A 23,298-nucleotide genomic window follows, 5' to 3' on the forward strand; every position below is an offset into this window, starting at 1 on the left:
CACTGGGCATGGAGTGGTACTATGATAAGTGATAATGTTACTCTGTTTGCTTTTCCTCTTCTAGTCATGTAACTTATAGACCTTCCTACAAGAGGATTGTCTGGTATCAAATGGGAGACTTAGGGCATCCTGGATCTGTGATCTACCTAATGTATCATTTTGTCAACCAACCTCAGAGATAGACATTCTCAACATTGTATATTTGTCTTCTAACATTCACTATTCTTTTACAATTAAACATTCTTATTTATATTGTTTCTAACCTAAATGATAACTTTGACTTCTCTGGCACTAGTTATCTCATTGTCTCATGGGCTGACTGAATGATTTTGTTTAGAGTGGTTTTAATTAGCTATTAGAAAAGTAAACAGTTCAAGAAGAAATGTACTCCCTACCTGGCTTATGTAAATGTAAGCCCTCTGTATAGTACCTTTACAGTAAAAAGAAAAAAAAGGAAATTATAAATGTCCAATGAGAATTTGTGCAAACACCTGAATAGATTCTATTCTATATAAAAATGATTATAGCACATTAAATTACACTTTCATTAAATGTATGCTTTTAAGGTAGCTTTAAATTTTTAGAATTTCTAGTAATTTATGATTTATTTTTACTTAGAGTTTTAGAATCAATCTTTAAGAAATTCATCAAGTTAGCCAAGAATCTGAAGCTAATTTGTAGAAATTTAGGTGAGCAATTCAATATGTCTAAAATACACTGGGACATGATAAATTATACAAGGCTCTAGGCATTCACACACAGTGAGACCAAAGAAGAATAACCTTAGGGGAGGAAACCAACAGCAAAATGCCTTTGTGCCTCTGAATATATAAAAATAATTATTTATCTAAATGAAGTCCAGGAAATGGAAACAAGAGTTTTTCTGTTTGTTTCTTTTTCTTATGCTGATGTCATTGGTGAAGATGGTTCTTTTTTTTGCTTTCTGGTATTTTTTTTTGTTTCATGTCTTGTTTGCTCATTTATATATCTTTGGGAGGGTAATGGGGGACACAGAAATGGAGGAATAAAGGATGAACAAATGCAGCAGTGGTACTCACTAGGCACTATGTTGAAAATAAACTATATAACTAGTAGGTGGGGATGGGAGAGAAAAACTGGGAATGAAGAAATGGGTGACTTTACCCAAAAAGGAATGTTATTACTTGACCTTTGAAATGGTAACCTCTATGTACAACACCTTAATAACAATAAAAAAGTGAAATTGACATAATCAGTTCCAGAACCTAGAGCTAAGTTGTAGAAATTTAGATGGCCACTTCAAAACAATGGTTGAATAATATTATTCCTGAGAGCAAATGTGCAGATTTCCTAATTCATTTTTCAATTTCTGACCTATTTTAGAACTTATTTTAAGTAAAGTACAGGTGCATTGGGTAAAACATTGAGGAAAGGCAATTACTTATCTGATATGGTCAAGAAAGCATATAAAAAAAGAAATATCTTGATGGACATTCCATAGCTTAAAGATTATAATTCCAGAAATAATTAGAATCTAATATTATCATTAACAAATTTAACAAATGACTTCTTTAGAATACATTGGCAACCTTACATTTACACTGCAGATTGTAAGTATACGTTAGCGAGTTATAACTTGTCCATACATAACCATTAAGCAAGCCTACTAAAGAATATTTAATTCCTTGATCATTATTCCTAATAATAAACACATCCAAAGGATAGGATTTTGTTTCCTCTTACTAGTTTTGCCAAGAAGAGGAAAAATGAAGAAAAATAATAATCACAAAAAAACCTCAACTCTTAACAACTTAGTTCTATTATTTTATTGACAGTACACATAAACTATAGTAAACAGTACCCAACATAGCTTTTCTGTATCTTTCCAGAATATCACACCAGTCAGGTGTGGTGGCACATGCCTACAATCATAGCTAGGAAATATGGAGGTAAAAGGATCTCCGGGTTAAAGGTCAGCTAGGGCATGAGATCCTATCTGAAAAAAAGCAAAAACAAAAGAAAATGAGAATGGAGTGTGGGAGACTGCTTAGGCTTTGAGGTCAATAACTAGTAGCAGAAATAAACACAAAAATTCTTCAATACTTATTCTAACATAGTATGTAAAGAAAGTTGTCTACCATATTTGTTAAGATGGTTTACTGAGAAGCATTCTTAAGATTTCAGTAAGTCACGAAAAAACAAAAATAATTAATATCCTGTTATTCTTCTGATAGAGAAAAATAATCAGCAATTTCAAATAAGTGTTGTTATTAAGGCATGTAACACAGGAAAGATGGTTTCCTCACCAAATATTTAGCAAAATATTTAGGGAAAGAGGAAAAGGCAATTCTGATAGCATGATAGGCAGAGGATTTCACAGGTCTAATATCAACTTCCATTCCAGAAGATCCTTCACTAGAACACACCAGTCTTGCCCCTATTCCCTCATGGACAATGTGCAATATGTATAGCACCACTATGAATGAAGTTCACGTTCAAATCAGTTTTAAGGTCAGGGAAAGTATCATTTAAATGAATCACCACTGCCACATTTAGAAGCTTTTCCTAAAGGTCATCTCCCTTGACAGCTGGTGGTTCATGCTTAAAATTCTAGCTACTTGTGAGGTGGAAATTAGGAGAGGAGGATTAAGGTTAGACTAGCAAGCTCAAGAACCTGAGTTCAAACCCCAATGTCACCAAAAAATAAATTGTCCAAGGATGCCACAGTTTTTATTTTTACACAAGTAAAAACTAAATGTCCAATAGTTACAACAGTTAGCATTATTCTACTTTACAACCATTTCCACCTTTACAGAAATACTCAATTTATCTAGCATAAATTCATCACTAGCCTACTGCAGTCCATTTTAATAATTTTGGGGGGCTGGAGATAGAACTCAGTAGCAGAACACTGTGCCTGGTATGCACCAAGCCCAGTGCTTGGAAAGAAAAGATGTCTGTGTGTTCGTTCATATGATTATTTTGTTCACTGATATGAAGTTGAAACTTTTAAATTACTCTGAGAAAAAGCATGTGAAAATGCAATTAATGATCGTTCTAATTTACATGAGGCATTATCTTAAGGGCACAATAATTAGAAATATAATATAAATTTTCATAGCTAAAAAAGCAACTAGGTATTATTTCAAATCATAAATAGTATATTGTTGGCACTTAAAAGTAACATTTTAGATTGTTACTGTGGAAATGTGGGACACCAGACATAATAAATAATAGGTATTGATTTCAAAACACATCAGTTTGTGGGCTTAAGAATAACCTGAGTCTGAAGCTGGTGGCTCACTCCTATGATTCCAGCTGATCAGGAGGCCGAAATCTGGAAGATCAAGATTGGAAGCCAGCCGAGCAAAGTGTTCTCTAGACTCCAATGCCAGGACTCGAGTGTGCTTCATGTGACAGAGCACAGCAGAGGAAGCAAGCAAGCCAAGCACACACAAGGCCCATCCATTCAAACAACAGAATAACTCAGAATGTTGCGGTTTTTACAAGTTAAAAATTTCCAACAAGTAGGGCTGGGAATGTGGCTTAGAAGCAGAGTGCTTACCTAGCATGCATGAAGCCCTGGGTTTGACTCCTCAGTACCACATAAACAGAAAAGGCCAGAAGCGGTGCTATGGCTCAAGTGGCAAAGCCTTGAGCAAAAGAAGCTCAGGGACAGTGCCCAGGCCTTGAGTTCAGACTGGCAAAAAAAAAAAAAAAAAAAAAAAAAAAAAAGAAAAGAAAGAAAAGGACAAAAGAAAAAGGAAAAGAAAAAGAAAAAAAATTCCAACAAGTAATATGATGGAAATAATGAAACAGAAGTGAAAAATGGAAAATTTAGAGGGCTTTGAGCTGAGGGGAGGGGTGTGGAAAACACAGGAAGAGAACATAAAGAAAAGTCAAGTCAAAGAACTAGGGGTTTACCCACTGCTTCAAACCTATGGTCATTTCCCTGGGAAATAGGGTTAGGTTCCCCAGGACACAGCTCAGTTATTTGCTCTAAGTATTTCAGTTCACCTATTAAATCAGGCCACATTCTCAATCCCACACTCCAGGGAGCCCCAACCCAGCCCCCTGGTTTCAGTGGCAACCAGCTAACCTCTCATGGCTGGCATGACTAATTGAGTTTTCTCACTTGATGGCTTTATGTAAGAGGGAAACTCAAAGGCACTGCTGCCACTGCTCCCTCTACCCAGCTATTAGAATGCCCTTCATATAAATAGTGGTATAGTCACTTTGCTTCAATCACAGCTTGTCACCAGTGAGAATCGGATGGGGAACAGACAGTAGAATTTCTTCCTTCATGACACTGTTAGCTTAAGTATTTGAAGAAGATAAAGAACACCACCTTTGTTTCATTTTAAAGTGCCTCATTTCTACCTCATTGAATAAATATGCAAATATGTTGCAGGAAAAATAAAGGTTTACAAAAACACAAATTAGAGGATTTCAGAGATCTATGACAGAATTCTCAATCTTAAATTGACATAATACATTTAATGTAGAATTTGTTACAGGTAACATTTTAAAGATAGGACTGACTGCATGAACAGTTCAAAAATACTATATTGGTCAGTGAAAATAGGAACAAAGATTTTTCAATTAAGATTTAATGGACTCAGTATTAATGTTATTACTGAAAACTGCTAGTGTGTTACTTAAAAGGTAACGTTTAATTGAAGTAATGGCCAAGTGATGTAACTCTTCACTTGTGTCTTATTTTTCCCCTTCTTTTCAAATAATTTAACTTCATTAGTTTTTGTTATTGACTCCAAAAATATCTATGTGAAATTTCAGATAAAACATAAATAGGAAAGCAGCAAGTCACTTTTTAGAATGATTAAAAAATACTGTTCTAGTATACTTGAAAAAAATACTCTTAATACATGTCTTCATTTCTCTCAGGAACACTGTATCTTTTAAAAAAAAACATACAGATATTGCCTATCCTAAGCATACACAAAGCACTTCTATAAGTGTGTAGCCATTTAAAAATAACTCAAAGGTAACTTAAGAGCTATTTAATTTATATCATTTTTTACTCAAGCTTTGTAAGAAAGTATCAAAGAGAACCCACGCCTTCAGTTTTGGTAAACAAGATAATTGCTCCTAAAGTGGCTCCTTGATGTCCATGGCAGTAGGCAGCTGCAAACATCTGACTGAAAGCTCATTTGCGGCTCCAGCTTCCAGTCGAGGATGTTTACAGTTGCTCACTGTCAAGAGATACCTCTTCAGTTTTCTGTTTGTTTCACCTTGAAGAAGGGTCCCGAGCAGGTATTTTCTAAAATGCACAGGCAAGCAGTTCTATTAAACTGTAAAGGCTCAAACAGAAAATGTTCTAGAAAATGTCTTAAATTCAAAACAAGAAAAAAGCTTCATTCACAGAGGCCTATTTTTCTATCAAGTTTCCATAACATTTTTGTGATACACTACAATATACACAAATGACCTTCATTTACAAGAAACAAGTTATAAGAAACAAGCAGGCACGTGGCATTATGTAGTGAAAATCCTTCTTTGAGTGAAAGTGACCAAACACAGAAACTAAACTACCCAAAAAGCATAAAGAGCATATTTGACACTAAATGTTGCACTTAAGTGAACTCAGACCATCAGTATAAATAGGAAAAGTTATTAGCTCTTGACAAATGAAGAAGACTTACTTACGGCTTTATAGTTGACTTTTATTCTGAAATCTGCTCACGGAGAGGACTTGTACAGTCAGCTGATTTTTGAAAGAGTAAGCAACATTCAGGAGAAAAGCATAAAGAGCTAAGGAGGTATAGAACAGACATGGGTCAGTGTATGGGTCAAAGTTTCCCACTGGAAAAACACAGAACCTATCACTCAGAGCAGAGTGACGCACATTAACTCTAAATTTGAATGTTTTGAATTCCACTCCACTTCTCTTATGAAAACAAATGAGGAAAACCGAAGGTAAAGCTCTATCAGTCACTACTTTCCTGGAGTAATTCAAAACCCTCTGAGTCTATTGACAGATTAAACTGATAAAGAAGAATGGGTGTATGCCTTTCTCAGAGATTTGGTTTTAGATAAAATTATCCTGAAGTTCTTAAGTTGCAGACGTCTTTGGGGTTTTGTGTTGAGGCTATCAACACAAAACAAATACAAAATCCTCACAAAACAGTTTCATATATATCCAAATCTACACATATGAAAAGCTTCATAAATTAATTTTTCAAAGCAAAGGGTAAGTATCACATTCAGTTGAAGAAAGTTAATCTTTGAGGCGGCAGGTGAAAACAAGATGAATTATATTGTGGCGTTTCCTTTATTAACTAAGGACTTTGAACTATTAAAACTTCCCAGGGAACCATATTTTCTCAATGGGCTAAGTCACATAGGCAAACAAAGCAAACTTTTATCAGAGCTGTGCAATTCTACATTCCAGAAATTCTTTACGACTTGGCATTCATATACCACTGCTGACCAAAGCTTGGGCCAACCCTCCAAACTCAGCTATGGGTACCAATCGCCTGAACTTCTCACCAAGAGGCAGGCAGGGAACTCTTTAATTAGAACAGATAAATACCAAGCTTACACCCTGTGAAGACACTGTATATCAGTGACTGTTTACAAGAAGAAAATACATTTACTCATCAATTTTTCTCAAAATGACCCATCTCCCACTTGCCTTGGAATCTTAACACTTAAAGGATAGTAACTTTAAAAATAATAACTAGAGAATGCCTTAGTGCACTAAATAAATGACCTTGAATAAGTCCATAAACAAAATGTAAAAACAGTATCCAATCTTCATACAATTTTGAAAACCTAGGTTCCTGCCTAGAACTTTATGAATAAACATAAAAATTCTTCAACTGTAAAGCATGAAAGATTAGACCTTAGTTCATCAATGAAAAGCATTTAATAAGCATTCATAAAGTACTTTTTTAGCAAGGTATGAGCACGGTGAAAACTCTGTGAAATCTATTCCAAAAGATGCTAAATAATTTTGCTAATTTAGTAGTTTGAGCTATAATTAGTATTTTGTTTATTGAGCAGCATAGGCTCCACTTGAAACAGTAAGTGTTAGAAGGTAAAAACAGATTGATTACCTGGCCAGCCCTTTTAACCCCATCTGCCTCAATTTCCTCTTGCTCTATCCCTCTCAAATTCTCATTCAGTAGATGGGAAGGCTGTTGGCTATGGACATATTCCAAAAGCTATCCAAATCACTCATTTAAAAGACCGGAGTTAAATCAATTTGCTTAAAAATAAAAGCACACTATTTGAAACTGTGATAAGCATTTTAAAATCACACATTACAAAGATAGCAAAGTAAGTTCTAATTTATACATTAGACCCTGACTTGTCTTCTATACCCTGTAAGTATCCACAGTAAACAACTTACCCAGTTCAAAACCACTACCATTCCATTGCTTTTGTCAGTAAAGGTCCCATCCATACTGCAGCTGGAGATGTATGTACTTCTTCCCCACATCATTCTTTTTCTTCTTTCCCAGTCCTGGGGCATGAACTCAGGGCCTGAGCACTGTCCCTGGTTTCTTTTTGCTCAAGGCTAGCACTCTACCACTTGAGCCACAGCGCCACTTCCAGCTTTTTCTGTTATGTGGTGCTGAGGAATGGAACCAAGGTTTCAATGCATGCGAGGCAAGCACTCTACCACTAAGCCACATTCCCAGCTCCATATCATTCTTGTTTTAACCATGAAAGATTAATTCCTTCTGATGAGCTTGAACTGAAGTTTAGCCCCAAATCAAGTTTAAAATTCTTAGGTATTCTAAGTGATTTAATCTTTAGCTCTTTCAAATGACTCTACAATGTACTTTCCCTAGGCTATGCATAACTTAATAGTTTAAAATATTTATTAGCCACTCAAACTCCCCTACCCTCCCTCTTTGTACATAGCCAATTTTATGGGCTTTAAGAGATCAGAATCTTTAGATTAAGTGGCCATACTTGAATAATGAGATTTTAGACACTTATCACAGTTGCTGTCCACCCACCTCCATGCCCATGAAAACAGAAAAGGTGACCTGTACACCTAGAGAATGAGAATATGCTTCCTGCCTACAGCTGATTTTCTCCTTCCATGTTCAGCTAAGCTCCCCGCCCTGGGTCTGCATGTTTGCCAGGTTGCTCCAGGAACGGTGGGAGGTCTCCCTGTCAGCTAGGGGCCCAGAGCCCAGGCTTTGTATCCTTCTACCCTTCCTCTCTTTAGGGCCCTGGGGTCCAAGAAGCTGCACTGATGGGTATTGGCATTCAGCCTCTGTCTGTCTCTTTTTAAAATTATTATTTTTAGAAATGTGCCTGAAGAAAAACACAAGTAGGCTCTTTTGTAAAAGCATAAGTACGACTTATGAGATGAAACTGACTTAAATGTACAAACAAAATTTAATCTTCACTTTCTCTGATTCATTCTTAGTATATGTCACTGTTTTTAGTCTTGTTCAAGAGCTTCTAATTCTCATAATATTTTCTGCTAACAATGATAAGATGAACCTTCTTTTCAAATTTATTTTGTATGTAATGCAAATAGAAGACCCATCTGGTTTAAGAAGGATGGGGAGAATGGTGAAAGGGGTGACATGGCTCAAGATACACTGTACTCATTATCTCACTTGTTAGACTGAAACTCCTTTGTACAACCACTTAAAATTTTTTTTAAAAAATTGTGTTAAAGACTCACCTAGTCTTTGCTTTGTGAATGAAACCCAACAGAGGTTGGAGGAATTAACTGGAACAATTTCGCATGGATCATGACATGTGAAAAGTTTATTTTAAAAAATCCAAAAGACTCAGATTTTAGATACAAAAACATTATTTTGGAGACCATAGTGCTTATACTACAGAGCATAAAACTCTAGAAATGAGATTTATTTTGATGGGTTAGCTGTCTTTAGTAAGATGGCAGTGAAAATGAGGGTGTGGCAAAGTTCTATTTGTTTTTTATCTTTTTTTTTTTTTTCTCTGCCAGCTCAGGCTTGAATTCAGGGCCTAGTCACTGTCCCTGAGTCTCTCTGTACTCAAGGCTAGCACTCTACCACTTGAGCCACAGTGCCACTTCCAGCTTTTTGTTTTCTTTTCTTATGTGGTACTGAAGAATCAAACCCAGGGTTTCATGCATGCTAGGCAAACATTCTACCATTAAGTTACATTCCCAGCACTGAAGTTTTAATTTTAATGTAACCTCATATTACTATTTATTGCATGCTAAGCAATGTCTTCTACGCCCATCCTCACCTTTATCCCTGTCATAGCATGATAAAGCAACAACTGTCATAAATATACTACCAGCCTTACTCAGATGAGGACATAGACTTACAGCACAGAAATCAGATCCATCACTCAACTCTTCTGCTCTGATTTGTAGTAAGTAACAGAGGACATGGTTTGGATAAATATAAGGTAGTTAATCATAGTTCAATAATAATTGTATTTTCATCCTAAATTGAACATAAAACATTGACAAAAATATCCAGTAGAGAAGACCCTTTGGTGACCAAGTACTGGTGACTGACCATGCCTCAATAGACTCTGACAGCTTCTCAGCAAGCTTTCTACTTCCTCTACTCACCCTCATCTGCCAGGAGCTCCTCCTCTTCTACTTTGGCTGATATTCTTGTTAGGATGGGGGATTCCAGAGGGTCAGGGTATCCCAGCAGCCAGGCTACTAAGGGAATTTCCACTCCACTCCTCCTATCCTCCCCTCCCTTTCCTCAGGCACTTCACTGTCAGCAGTTCTCAGGCAGCCTCCCCCAGACCACTGCTGGTTCAGCTCTTCCTCCCTAGCCTCAGAGAACCACTCTCACAAACTCTCCTGCTTCTGCTGAAACAGATCATATTTCTAAAGTAATATTAGGTAAATTTAAGATGTGTTTCATTGTGATAATAACATGGCAGAAATTAGAACTGAAACAGAATTTTTTTAAGTTTAAACTGTAACATTACTGTACTTCTTTCATGGTAATAAATTATTTTACAAGAGCTTAGTTCTATAGTAAAATCTGTCTTTTAAAAATATATTTATTTAGGGAGGGCAGCAGTGGCTCACACCTGTAATCCTAACTACTCAGGAAGCTGAGATCTGAGAGCTGTGGTTCAAAGACAGTCAGTGTAAGAATGCCTCAGAGATTTTTATTTCCAGTTAACCACCCCAAACCCAGAAGTGGAGATGTGACTCAGGTGGTAGTGCACCAGCTTAAACAATCAAGCTCAGGGACAGCACCTAGGCCCTCAATTCAAGCCCCAGTACAGGCACCAGGTAGGCTTGGTGCAGAGTGCTTTTCATCTCAGCTACTCTGGAGGCCAGGACAGGAGTATCTCTTGTGCTGAAAAGTTCAACACAAGAATGGACAGTAGAGCAAGACCTTCTCTCCAAAAACAATGACTTATTTAGTTTCTAAGTTTCACAACTTGCAAAACATGTTTTGCAAGTTTAGGTAAACTATAACATAGCTAGTGTTTCTTGTAATACTTTTAGCAAGTTAAGATTTGGTGCTGCTTAAAAATGAATGGGAAGCAATCTGCTACTTAACAATTTATTTTAGAAAGCATGTGTAAAGACAAGGTTAGTCTTAATAATTTTGTGCAGTGATATCAATAATCAATTGTCATAAAAATAGCCCTATTGACATGCTTTGAAATTGGCCCATTCTGAAATCATGCAATCATTAGTCATTAAAAATGTTTTCAAAGCTATACAAATGGCAAAAGATGTTAGCAATGCTATCAAGTTAAGAGGAAAGCCAAGAAAACTATGTAAAAGAGTGGTTACCATATTAACAATTCATGATTTTTCCCTACCTTTCTGTCTTACATATTTTCTTTAATTTCTGTAATACAAATCGTTGGAAAATGCTGACCCATTTCAGACATAAAAAAATATCTCTCATACCACAAGTATAAAATAGACAACATATAAGTCTTTTCTTATGAGTAGTTCTCTAAAAAAGCACATCTCTGAAAGGTGACTGCATCAACTTCTCTGAGGGTCATGATCCTGTCTGCACCAATTCCTGGCCAATGCACCTACTAGAGTGTTCCACAGTGTGCTTGGCTTAAGGCACAGATAAAGTGGTGGAATTTGCAAGACATTGGTCAAGAAACTCTTAAAATGTACCTTTGTTTACAATCACAAATACACACACACACACACACACACACACACACACACACACACACACACACATTTTTCCCCCTTCTGGTACAGAGCCTTGAATCCAGGGCCTTGAGCTTGCTGAGCTTTCCTGTCCACCATTCCCTCTCATTCTGCCATTCTTCCAGTCTGGCATTTTGCTTACTACATAGAGAAGTCTTTAAAAAACTCTGCTGCCAGGGCTCTCTGTGAACCACAATTCTCATGATCTCCCAGCTCCCTGAGTAGCTAGGGTTATAGGCATGAATTATCTGTATCTAGCCTTATTAACAATTTCCTATCATCTTTCTTTGGAAAACTTTAAAAGCTCAAACCCTATTAACAAATGCCTTTTATCCATTCTTTAAAAGTGATGAAACTGAAACAAAAGTTAATAGTTGGTACCAGCTGATAGCCAGAGTCATCACATGAAGATGTGATTTCCCCAATCAGTGTCTTACAGTGAACTAACTGTCCTGAGACCAGCTGATCAGTCTGTCAAGGAAGGAAGACAGGGAATACAGGCCACTTTGTTAAATGCTTGGGGTAGAAACCTCTTATCTGAGGCACCAGAGCACATGTTCTCTATGAACAGCTTTCTTGAAACATCACTGAGGGATATACGAGAAAGGACTATGCACATGTTAGCTGTATGTCCTTATTATTACCATCTGATTAGGATTATGAAAGGAAGATTAAATAGAACAGCCATCTACTAATGGAAACAAATTACTAAAATGTTATTTGGGCTTTTAAACCACATGATCTCATTTGACCTCACTGGACATCAATTTTCTCAACTACAGTAAAGGGTAATCAGATTCTCTATAAAACCTTTCCAGCTATAAAAATCCTATGACTCTTCTCTGCTTGAATTTATGAGAGGGAGAGAGAACTGCAGTGAGGGAGGTTCAGAACTTTTTTTTAGTTAAACATATACAAATCATGGGAGGGCATGTTTTAGTGTGATTTTTTTCCCTTAACACAAAGAACCACCAATTACCCTGAATTCATTCAACATCACTTCCCACACCCACACACTTTTCAAAACAGTAGGACTATAAAATCATTTGAGAGTGTATTTACAGATCCTGTAGTTAGCAGTTGACTTATAAAGCTTTGTGCACAACTCAATGGTCTCCAATACTATTTCCTATGGGAAACGGGTTTTGAAAGCTGTGAAAGAGGCTCATACACCTTATACTGGGGGAACGCAGTGACAAAGCATAGAGAAAATAGAGACCCAAAAAATCTTATTTTCAGAATCCAACTTTTAAATCAAGTCTCATGATGTTTACGTCATTCCATAAAAGAATGAGCAATTTGATTTAAAATAGCTCACTCACTTCAAAATCAAAGACACTTTCAGGAGTGTTGTGCTATAGGATAACATTTGACTTAAAAGTACTTGGGGATATTAAAAGCTCAGTTGTACAAGGAAGAATTTTCTAGACTTTTGATAAAAATAACCATAAACCTAAAAGACAAAAGTCATGTATCTATTCTTAGAAAACAATTACTTAGAAACTTCTGATTGCATTCTGCTGCATTCACTTAGCTAAGAGTACTTATGAAAGGTTTGTGTTAAAATTAAGCCACTAAGTTTAATGATGAAAATACAGGGTGACACCCAAATCACTTTAAATGCCCAAATTACTTCTGATGCTTTACTTTAAGCCTCAGAAGTAAAGGTTTACAAAAGGCACCAGTGGCTCATGCCTATAATTCTAGCTACTGAGAAGGCTGAGATCTGAGGATCTTGGTTTCAAGCCAGCCCAGGCAGGAAAGTCTGTGAGATTCTTATCTCCAACTAACTACTTAGAAAAAGCCAGAGGAAGGGCTGTAGCTCAACTGGTAGAGCACTAGGCTTGAACAAAAGCTCTGAGACAGTGTCCTAGCCCAGAGCTCAAGGCCCAGGACCAGCATTAACAAACACCTCTGTGTAGCTACAGAAACAACAGCAACCACCACCACCATTTGTTTTATTCCTCTTGGGGACAAGGGCGGGAGAGGTCCTGAGAAAGTCTAGGTCCAGATTTCATTTCTGCATAAGTATAGAAAAACTGGGTCAGGTGGCAGTCTAGCATGTAGAATGTGGAGAATTGCAGAAGAAAATAAAAGATTCCATGACAATAGGAAACAATGGACAAACACAAAAATAGATTTAAAAAATAAAAAAATTCCTTTTGCCCCTATCTTTTTCCTAAGGGCAATTTATTGCTCAATATTTGAACAGCATGTTACTTCCACACAATGATTAAGAAACATATTTTTTATTTGCCTTATTTCACAGATGGAAATCTAAGTAAACATGGGAAGAACATGATCTTTATGTTCTACCTGGAGAATTACAAACTATTTTAAAATAAATTTATCCAAATCAATATTTAGTTAGCTCAACATTGTTATTAAACATAGTGTTTTTCATACATGCTATTCAATAATCTACCTTTCCTGCACAGAGTAGAATAAAAAGTGAAACTTAAGGAGGGACACAAAATGACTTAATGAAAAAATTGAGAGTAAGACTGGCCATAAATCTGGGATTTCCTGGGTGAGTTATAATTTCAGTTGTTCTGAACCACTATAGTAATAAATCAGTGAGACCTGTGATCTGACCAAGAAAACCCACTTCACATAATTTAGGCAGGATCTCCCCCCAAATCCTAAAATCCCCAAACAATTTATATTCTAACTTTAGTTTTAGCTTCTGTGAACAGATGCACCATACTTCTATTTCACCTAGAGAATTTACTATGAAAAGAGGACTACATACGTTGCATTGCTTTAAAAAATAAAGTCTATCATGTTGGTTAGTATTCTAAAGCATGCAAGTCTTAACTTTTCTTACTTCTTCCTTGTTTCTAAAACTATTCTTAAAATTGCTGTAGTATTTTCTAAATGTGCTCAGAAGTATAGGACTCTGAAGTTTTTTAACTATTAAAATAAACAGAGCAATGGAGTACCTGCAGCTATGCTAACAGTGTTGTTTGTATTATAACCCCTATCCACAAAGGCTACAGAGAAAAAATATCCATTATAACAGTGCCATATTAAACAGCACATCCAAGCCTGCAAATGAAAAGGGAAAAAATTTTCCACTCTCATGATGATTGACTCCTAGGGAAGAACCTGTCAGGCAAGAGGGAGTGACACTGCCTCTGTTACTGGGAATTTGGGAGGGAGGTGTGGGTGTGAATAAAACCAGCAATTCTCTCCCTTCATTTTTCTCCATCACCACCCCCCCCCCCCCCATTGCTCTTTTCTCTTCCAGGCTGTCTCTGTCTGAATATTTTCTACTTCTAACTACTTTCCCATCTTCCATCTTCAATTCTTCTGGACAACTGACTTGCCCTTTAATTCTGTTGCTTACCATCAATATCTACATGTTATAAACACACATGTATATACTATGTAATAATGTTTTTAAAGGAATATACAAAGGACAAGGAGGAGGAAGTGGGCTGAGGTTAAGACGGGGAGAAAAGAAATTCTCTAGTTATTTGCAAAGCTCAAGTTTCCAACTGAGGGAGAAGCACTGAGAGACAAAACACTTGAGTCAGCCAAGTCAGCCAAGAAATGCAATGCCAGGGGGAGGCAAAACACAAAGGTTGCCCATCTCTCCATTGCTTCTTAGAACTACTAAAAAGGAGCTCGTATTGAAGGCCTCCTGTAACATAAAACTGTACACGTTAGCTCTCCTCAACTATGAAATTTATTTATAACTTCAGAGTTAAGAGAACTAAATTAGTAGAAACTAATATTTATAAAGGATTTAGTCCAGTATTCGGTATTCAAGAATTTGTTAAATAAAATAGGAATAAAGTAAAACATCTGTGAACACATATATCTGGGTCCAAATGACAAGAATCTCTCTCCAATACTAGAAATGGTGACATATTACCTATAATCACAGCTATAGATCTGAAGTTCCAGGCCACCCCAGTCAAAGTTAGGGAGATCCTATTTGAAAAATAAAATACTAAATGAGAAGGTCCATAGTGTGGCTTTCTTGATAGAATATTTGCTTACAAAAGCATTTCTGATGGTAAAAGGGACTTCACAGACTGCAAACAATGAAAGTATAGCAAATATATTGATTTTGTTAATGTATCCTCCATCTATAGACATACTAAAAATCAAGGCTTCTGAAGACAGCCTTTATCTTAAAGATGTAGTCAATTTATGTCCTGAGATATTAATTATTAAGGAGGAAATACATCTTATTTGTTGAAACCTCAGTTTTTGAAATACAAGTCTGAGGATTGGCCCTTAGTCTGGGACAACCTGTATCTGACAATTTAGCACTACAATTATTTATACTCTTTATGTATTACTTGGATTACATTATTTATGATGTATAGTTTATATATATATATACGTATGTATATGTGTGTGTGTGTGTGTGTGTGTGTGTGTGTGTGTGTGTGTGTGTCTGAAGCTAAATGTTTGGGTAAAAAGAAGCCCCACTTTTCATTTGAGGTGGGACTATAATGAACTAAGGAGGACAGCTCTAATGAGATGAGATAAAATCAGAAAAACTGATCAATACTGATGATGAGAAAATAGAGTTAGTTTCATGATAATGGGATTAGATCATACTTGTACTGTGTGAATAAGAAAAAATGGATAAAATGACACAACTTATTTTTAAAAATGTAAAGTTACCTCAGGAAAATGAAAATTCTGGATTAATCTGCCTACTTAATAACTGCCTTGAATATACACAAAGTAAAATATATATGTCTGAGTCTCAAAGGTAAATATGAAAGTGAGTAGATAGTTTGTTCAATCAAGATTTAGTAAGATGTTTTTTCCATGGATATTAACATATAATTTAGTATTATTTTAGTAGGTGTAGTGGTGCATGCTCTAAATCCCAACACTTGGAAGACTTAGGAAATAGTATTTAGGGGCTACATTATACAAGGAAATCCTAATTTGGAAAAAGAAAAATCAATGTAGAAACTTGTAATACTGCTATCCATAATAAAAAAATAACTTTAAAAGATCAACTTCCTAAGTCTAGAAATCTTAAAACATAGTAAAATGTTAAGATTGAAAATAATACATATTTGACTGTAATAGGAATGTCAGATCTGGCCATTGCCATCATTAGCTGTGGAGGAACTTCAGGTTGACTCCAGCTCAGATTAGAGCAGAAGCCAACTCCATCTCCACTAAACTCTCCCCCACCCTATCCAGGGAAGCTCCCCTTTATTATGATAAGTTATGTAAATTGACCACTGGAGGCTGCCAAATCCATTCTAACTAGAATGATAGGTTGGTTCAGATACTATGAGACAGATTGTAACTCTATTGGCCACCTGCGTGCGGCCTAGCATGCTCTGTAAGTGTTGTATCTTCATTGGTCACCTGCGTGTGGCAAGTTTGTCTGTGATGTTTGCCTTATAACCAGGCTGGAAGGCCACACATGCACGCGGTTCCAGCTCCCGAGTCTGGGCTGCACATGTGCGGGCGGCTCCAGCTCCTGAGTCTGGGCTGTGACCAAGGCCGGTCGGTTCACTTTTTGTTCACTTTTTACTTCCCCAAAAATCTGTCTTTTTGTCATCTTGTAGCTGGAGACTGTGTGGTGGACTCTTGGGGGAACCAGGAATCCCCTCCTTTGTGGGGGAACCCCGTTTCATTGTAGCAAACCCCCACTCTACTTCATTGACTTTTTGTGTATTTTCAAATGCTTTGTTCACAATAAATTAAGATTCTACTTACAAGTCAAGAATAGTTTTCTGTTAAAATAGTTCCTTAATAAAAAAGTATTACTATTGACAGTTTTTATCTATACTAATGTAACAAGTTTATTTAAAAATATAGTTTTGAAGTATTAAGCTGTTCCTTAAAGAATTCTAGGTTTTGCACGAATAAAGGTGCCCTTCATTTAGGCAAGAAATTTCCATTACTTCTACATTAAGAAGACACACCCCACAGAACCAATAACAGGAAAATACTTCAATTCAAACCTGTAACACTACCTACCCTGAAGCAAAGTTAGAAAAAAGAAAAAGACTACTCAAAAAAATTTTAGAGAAGAAAACTTTTACAAATAAGTAGCAATTATGCTGGAGAATTTATATGCTAAGTACAACTGAATAAAAAACACCAGAGCAGTCAACCATAGCTTTGGCACTTTGAGTATGATTAACAGAATGAACATTCAAAGGTCAATTAAATGTCAGCACACTTTAAAGATACATTCTTAAAGTCTGGTCAATGTATAATAGCATCTCATAATTTAAGGGCATCCTTCTTAACTTAAGCATATTGTGCATGTGATATATGTTCACAAAGGCTTACAGTACCAACCAGAGTCACCCAGCATTTATCCTAGAGTTCTTACTATCATAAAGTATTTTACTTATACGTAAAAAGGAAAACATAGCTTTATTATTAGACAGCACTATTTAATAAAACTGAAATACAAAATACAATTGGCTTCCACATCCAAGATTTAAAAAACGGTGGACTGGAAATATACTTACAAAATTGTGCTGTACCAGATGACACATGCATGTAATCCCAGGAGGCCAAGGCAGGGGGGTGGGAAGTTTGAGACCAGGCTGGGCCTGGGTTATATTGCAAGATGCTATCTCAACACAAAAAAAGAAAAACAACCAAATAAATTGTGTTTGCATTAAACATTTATAGACTACTTTGAACAATACAACCAGTGACAACTATTGTCACTTACATTATAACATATATTATGAACAATCTAGGAGCGTATCTAGGAGGATTTGTGTAGTTATATGCATATATTAAACAACTTTCCATAAATGACTTGCACAAAGATTTGAAGCATTTGATAGGAATCTGTCCAGTAATACTGGTAATACTTTACTGAGCTATTGCAAAGAACAAGTCGACTGATGGGAGAGAAAATACTTTGGCAAGTAGAAATAACTCTGGAAAACAAAGGTAGGGTTGAAAGTCTGGTAGTGTTGAAAGCCTCTCTACAACCCTATCTATGTTTCTGGTGGTAAATCTTTCTCTAGAACAACAAATTGAGAACTGATTTTTTGATTCATTCCTATAGTAGAAATCTCCTCTCCACCTAATTCCCAAAGCTAGAGCCCCAGAGAGGAAACTGCTGCCATCTTTAACTCCCTAGAAAGGCAAGAATCAGTGATACTAAAATCCAAAACCAGGGTTAAAACTTTGAGGCAGACCACATAATCAGTGTTTCTCAAATGGAGTCCAGAAAGCATATAATTAAGTTTCAAATAAGGCAGTACAAAATGGAGGAAGGTAGCATCTGAGCCAGGAAGCTACATCATGAAACCTAAGTGATTACCTGGTACTTTAGTCTCTATCTTTCTTCTATCCCTTTCCTTCTGCTCAGCAATTACTGTTTAGTAAGGTGACCTTCTTCCATTGTTCCCAGAGCTAGTTATCTCCTCTGGTGTGGTCTTCCTCCTTTCTTTCTTCTTGTCTTTCTTCAGAGCTAAAGAAGAAATGTGAAAGTTACTGTAAGTATAAAGCTATGTATATCCTGTGCATAGCTGTACTGTCAATTATTAGCTGGTGGTATTTTAATTTATACTTACACAAATTCTAAAACATTTCCTAGTAAGGAAACTGAAACCTAGTGGGTCAGGGAAAACATGTATCTCAAGGCATGTAGGTAGTAGATATCAAAACTATGATTAGAATCAGTCTAGCATATACTACTTAGCACATTGTTATTTTCCCATTAAAAAATTAATATAAAAATCCTCGTGTTGGGATTTTGAGGGATATAAAGATTTATGATCCCTTATATAAATCTGCAAATTATAAAGTTTTTGTCTGTTTTTGTGGCAGCTATGGAGCTTGAACTCAGAGCCTGGGTGCTCTCCTTCAGTTTTTTTCTCAAGGCTGGCACACTATCATTTGAGCCACAGCTCTACTTCCAGCTTTATGGTGGTTAGCTGGAGTCTTGTGAACATTTCTGCCTGGCTGGTTTTAAACTATGATGCTCAGAACTTGGCTTCCTGAGTAGCTAGTGCCTAGCAGTAGATGAAAATCTCCACAACAGAAGCAGAAGGTCAGTGTATAGCCTTATATAGCTGTCAAATGACTAGCTTTTTGTCCTAAATTTTCCCATAAATATTGAAGAATATTCAATTGACAAATCTCCATCCAGCATTTTTTTTTTCTTTTAGGTCCAGTCTCAATCATTTGCTTGATATCTATCTTTTGCTTGATATCCTTGGCTGAAGAGAGACTGGGACTGTCAGTTCCACAAATCACCAACAGGCTGGGGAGAAGAGCAATTAATATCTCATTAGTAGGAGGGGCCTATGAACTCCAGCCTCTCGGGCCTTGTTCCCTAAAGCCTTGTCTGAGTTTGTACATCTATTTGGTTTACCTACAGAGGCAGTTCTTAAGACAATGTTGGCCACAGGCTCCTACTAAGTGAGAGATCAACAGGTCTGCTGCCATGGGGGGAAGGATCTTCTGACCACTGTGGATGGGGGCGGGGGGGAGGGCATGTTCTTAGAAAGCAACACTGGTCAATACTAATACTAATTCTCGAAATTTAGTGTGATTACTTCAGAATAAAACTAAGAATATGTGTGGATTTAAGTTTTCTCCTAAATCCATTTACATACATTTTGATTTTTATAAGTGTGGGAGAAGTCCAGGAGTCTGAAGTTTTGCAAGTAACCACAGATGGTTAAAGGACCACACCCTAAAAATACATTGCTCCAACCTCTTACAAGGCTATCCAGGTCAGAAATCTGAGAGTGAGGGGCTGCAAATATGGCCTAGTGGCAAGAGTGCTTGCCTCATATACATGAAAGCCTGGATTTGATTCCTTAGCAGCACATATATAGAAAACAGCCAGAAGTGGGGCTGTGGCTCAAGTGGTAGAGTGCTAGCCTTGAGCAAAAAGAAGCCAGGGCCAGTGCTCAGGCCCTGAGTCCAAGCCCCAGGACTGCCCCCCCCCCCAAAAAAAAAATCAGCGAGTGAACACAAATGCTACGAAGTTCAGTTATAGGCTGTGTGGTCACTTTTAAATATGGCTACTAGGCTTTCCCAAAGTTTCCAGGTTCATGAATAGCATTCTACTTTCCTTATGTTACCAGGCTAACTGTACTGTAGTCCATAAGGGTTCTCCCCAATATAGAGCACTTACTGGAGTAAAGACCTCGCAAGATGCTATTTTGGTACTTAATTTACATTTGGTGTAAGATTATGATTTTTTTCACTGAATACTGAGTTGATTTCAAAAGGCACATTTTTCTCCCCTTCATACAACTGAAAGGCTTCTTTCGTATTTAAAAATGAGTTTAAAAATCAGACACCACTCAGGTGAAATATCATGGCTATGATTAGGACACTTAATTATCCATTCAATCATAATGCAAACAGCTACTGATTATTTAAGAAACATACCTTTTCAAAGACTCATGTTCTTCAAACAAAACTAGGTCATGGGATGCACTATGTTAAATCAACATTGTTAATTGTTCTCCTGGAAATCCTTCACTTGGTCTCTTCTCAAAAGTAGAGTTCTATTTAAATCTATAAACTTTCAGGTTAGGTCGGGAATTAAGATGACTTCTTCTGCTAGTTCTGTTCTTACTTTCCACTAAAGCCCGATAATAAAGAGTTAGAGCTATGAAAAACAGATCTTTATTTTTATCTGAATACTGGGTATTTTTGTCAGTGAACATTTGCTGAATATCCATGTTTACACACACTTCCGTTATTTTTAATCAACTTTTGTCGATATGAACTCAGAGGGGAGCAAAAACATCCAGTGGAACCCTGGACATGGAGAAAACACTACATGGGATTTCATCATATGGAGAACACATAACTACTTCTGTACACAGTATTGGGAATGTGTATATGCAAATATTTAAGAGAACTGTGGTCAGGAAAAAGGTTAAAATGATGAATTTCATTTCTCATGACCCAAAGTTAACACTTCATTATTTTGCAAACCAGTCTGCAATGGCAGAACGTTTCATTAGCCACACCAGACCAAACATTTTAACATTCATTATCAAAATTATACATACCAATAACACATCCCAACAAAGACGATTATGTAAGTGAACTGTCTTGGCGCCAGTGATACTCAACACAGTAGCTATTTTCAACCATTCATTAAAATTAGATCAAGATGTACTTGCATTGTTACTGTTCTACATTGCTTTAAGATTTACTTTGGTCACAAGTGACATTTTCTTTTCCTCCTTGGTTAGAGGAGACCTCTTCACCGATCTCACGCCCCACCCCGACCAGAAAAGTTTTCAGTAGAAAAAAACCAATACAGAAACCCAAAGCGCACACACAAACACCTGTCCTGTTTCTTCTGTCTTTCGCAGAGTAAATGCCAGATTCTTCCCCTAAAGTCAGTGCAGAAGAGCTGTTTTGGGGTACCTGCCATTCCGCCGCCCCTCATGCTTGGCAATCTGTCCCCAGCCTGGCCCCAGGACTCCAAACGGTGCCGCAAAGTAAAACAGTGTTAAGAATCGTAAAATAAACAAAACGTAATCCCCAGCCCCCCACGATCACTTTTCTATTCACATTAAAAAACACGACTTAAAAGTTAGTTCTGAGCAGACTGAAAGGTGAACTGGGAGGCATGTAAACATATCCTGGCCTAGCGCTTCCCAACTCGGGCTCTACGCTGAGGCCCAAAGAATGGGGGAAGCAGCCGCCTACCGAGAGAGATACATGTTTAAACCTGGAAGGCAGCAGGGTAGCAGTGGCCTCGCGGATCCGACTTGGGCTCAGCCCCAAGGGGTGAAATCATTGCTCCAAGGTCAAGCGAAGCACAGCAGGCGGGGCTACTCTGCGACTGTCCGACCTTCCCCCTCCCCCAGGCCGCGGCCGCCGCGCCCCGGCAGGGTTCCCACGGCGACGGCCCGCGAGTCCCCGGCACGTCCGCGGCTCCTCAGTTCACGCACTTTTTCACTCGCACGCCCCCCCCCGCCCCCGAGCCCGCGCGCCCGCTTCAAAAGTAGGAGCGGTTCCCCAAAGCCTTCTCTCTACCCCGGCGACGTCCGCCGTCCCAGAGCCGACTCACCGCAGCAGCCTGGCCGCGGGATCCCTCGGGTACACGTCGGCCTCGCCAGCGATCGTCCGCCGATGGCGCCGGGCCGGGTGGGGGAAAGTCACCCGCACCCACCGCGGAGGCGAGGGGCGGGCCGTACCGCCCCGCGCCGCCCCGCGAAGGCGCAGCAAACTTTTCCCGGCTTGCAAGTTGCCGGGCTCGCCAGATGCGGTCCCACTTCCTCCGCTGGCCGCCGCCGGGCGAGGGGGCGCCGCTTCCCGGGAAGAGAAGGGAGCGCAGGGCGGGGGCCGGCGGAGACTACGGCAAGTTGGCGCCTGGGAACCGAGGACGCTCGGCCTAGGCGCGCGCGGGGACACCCAGCCGGGCGGGCGCATTGTCTCCGAAGCCTCGGACCGAGACCCCGCGGCCGGTGGTCGGAGCGGGCGCGGCCAGGCGCCCCACTATTTGGCGCCCCCTCCTCGCCGCTGCCGTCCACCGCGTCCTTTGTGTCTCCAGACGTTCCACCGCTCTCCTGACAGCTGGGGCTCGGCGCGCCGGGTCCCGAGTCGCCTCCGCCGCCGCCGCCGGCGACCGGGCCCGGCCCAGCTTGAACGGGACGAGAGAGCACGGTGACAGATGAGTTCTAGCCGGGGAAAAGCAAGGAAATGCTCCCAAAGACCAGGCTGGATGGTTGGTCTCGACCTCGCACTCCTTTGCCGACACCGTGTCAGAGTGGAGCGGCTCCCCACATCGTCCTCCCTAGTACGCCCGCGGCCCTCGCGCCACCGGCCCCGCACCCGTACCTAGCACCGCGTACAAGCGCGCCCGGTCAAGAATCCGGGGAGGCTAGCTCCGCCCCCTGGCTCCAGCGCCCTCCAATGATCTAGGCCTGAAGGGTACAGAAACACCCAATCAAGTGTCGGGAAGCCCTACCGTGCGGCCAATGGCGTGCGACTCCGGCAACACACCCGCCCCATCCACTAGGAAGGAACCGCTCAGAGCGCAGAGGTGGGCCTAGATCCTGGCGCCCTGAACTGGCCGAGTTCGGGGCTGCCCGGCCCAGCGAGTCCCTAGCGGTGGTCCGGTGCCCAAAGGACGATTGAGAGTTGACATAAACAGGAACGCTGAACACTAGTCTTGTAGGGTCGAATGCCTTTGCTGGAGAAAGTCTGAAAGAAAGCTTCACACA

The 23,298-nt window shown here is 38.9% G+C and overlaps 1 protein-coding gene across 4 annotated transcripts; it reads right to left on the reverse strand.

Annotated features, from left to right (window-relative positions):
- Positions 1 to 414: 414 nt before the first annotated feature.
- On the reverse strand, positions 415 to 23,253 carry LOC125357173 (sterile alpha motif domain-containing protein 1-like). 4 transcript variants are annotated; one of them, XR_007212081.1, is made up of 5 exons: positions 22,143 to 23,253; positions 18,411 to 18,560; positions 17,599 to 17,702; positions 5,647 to 5,751; positions 415 to 430 (listed from the first exon to the last, which is right to left on the reverse strand). XR_007212081.1 is itself a non-coding variant. In XM_048353902.1 (2 exons), exons 1-2 carry the CDS (start codon positions 22,502 to 22,504, stop codon positions 18,503 to 18,505), a joined length of 420 nt encoding a protein of 139 aa, XP_048209859.1. In that variant the 5' UTR covers positions 22,505 to 23,251; the 3' UTR covers positions 17,710 to 18,502. The 4 variants fall into 4 exon arrangements, 1 of the variants encoding a protein (XP_048209859.1); XR_007212080.1 differs by lacking the exon at positions 415 to 430 and having other exon boundaries at positions 5,574 to 5,751; XR_007212079.1 differs by lacking the exons at positions 415 to 430; positions 5,647 to 5,751 and having other exon boundaries at positions 16,782 to 17,702.
- Between the last annotated feature and the right edge of the window lie 45 nt (positions 23,254 to 23,298).

The sequence above is a fragment of the Perognathus longimembris genome, chromosome 9 (assembly GCF_023159225.1).
Source record: "Perognathus longimembris pacificus isolate PPM17 chromosome 9, ASM2315922v1, whole genome shotgun sequence".
In the NCBI taxonomy this organism is placed as follows: Eukaryota; Metazoa; Chordata; class Mammalia; order Rodentia; family Heteromyidae; genus Perognathus; species Perognathus longimembris.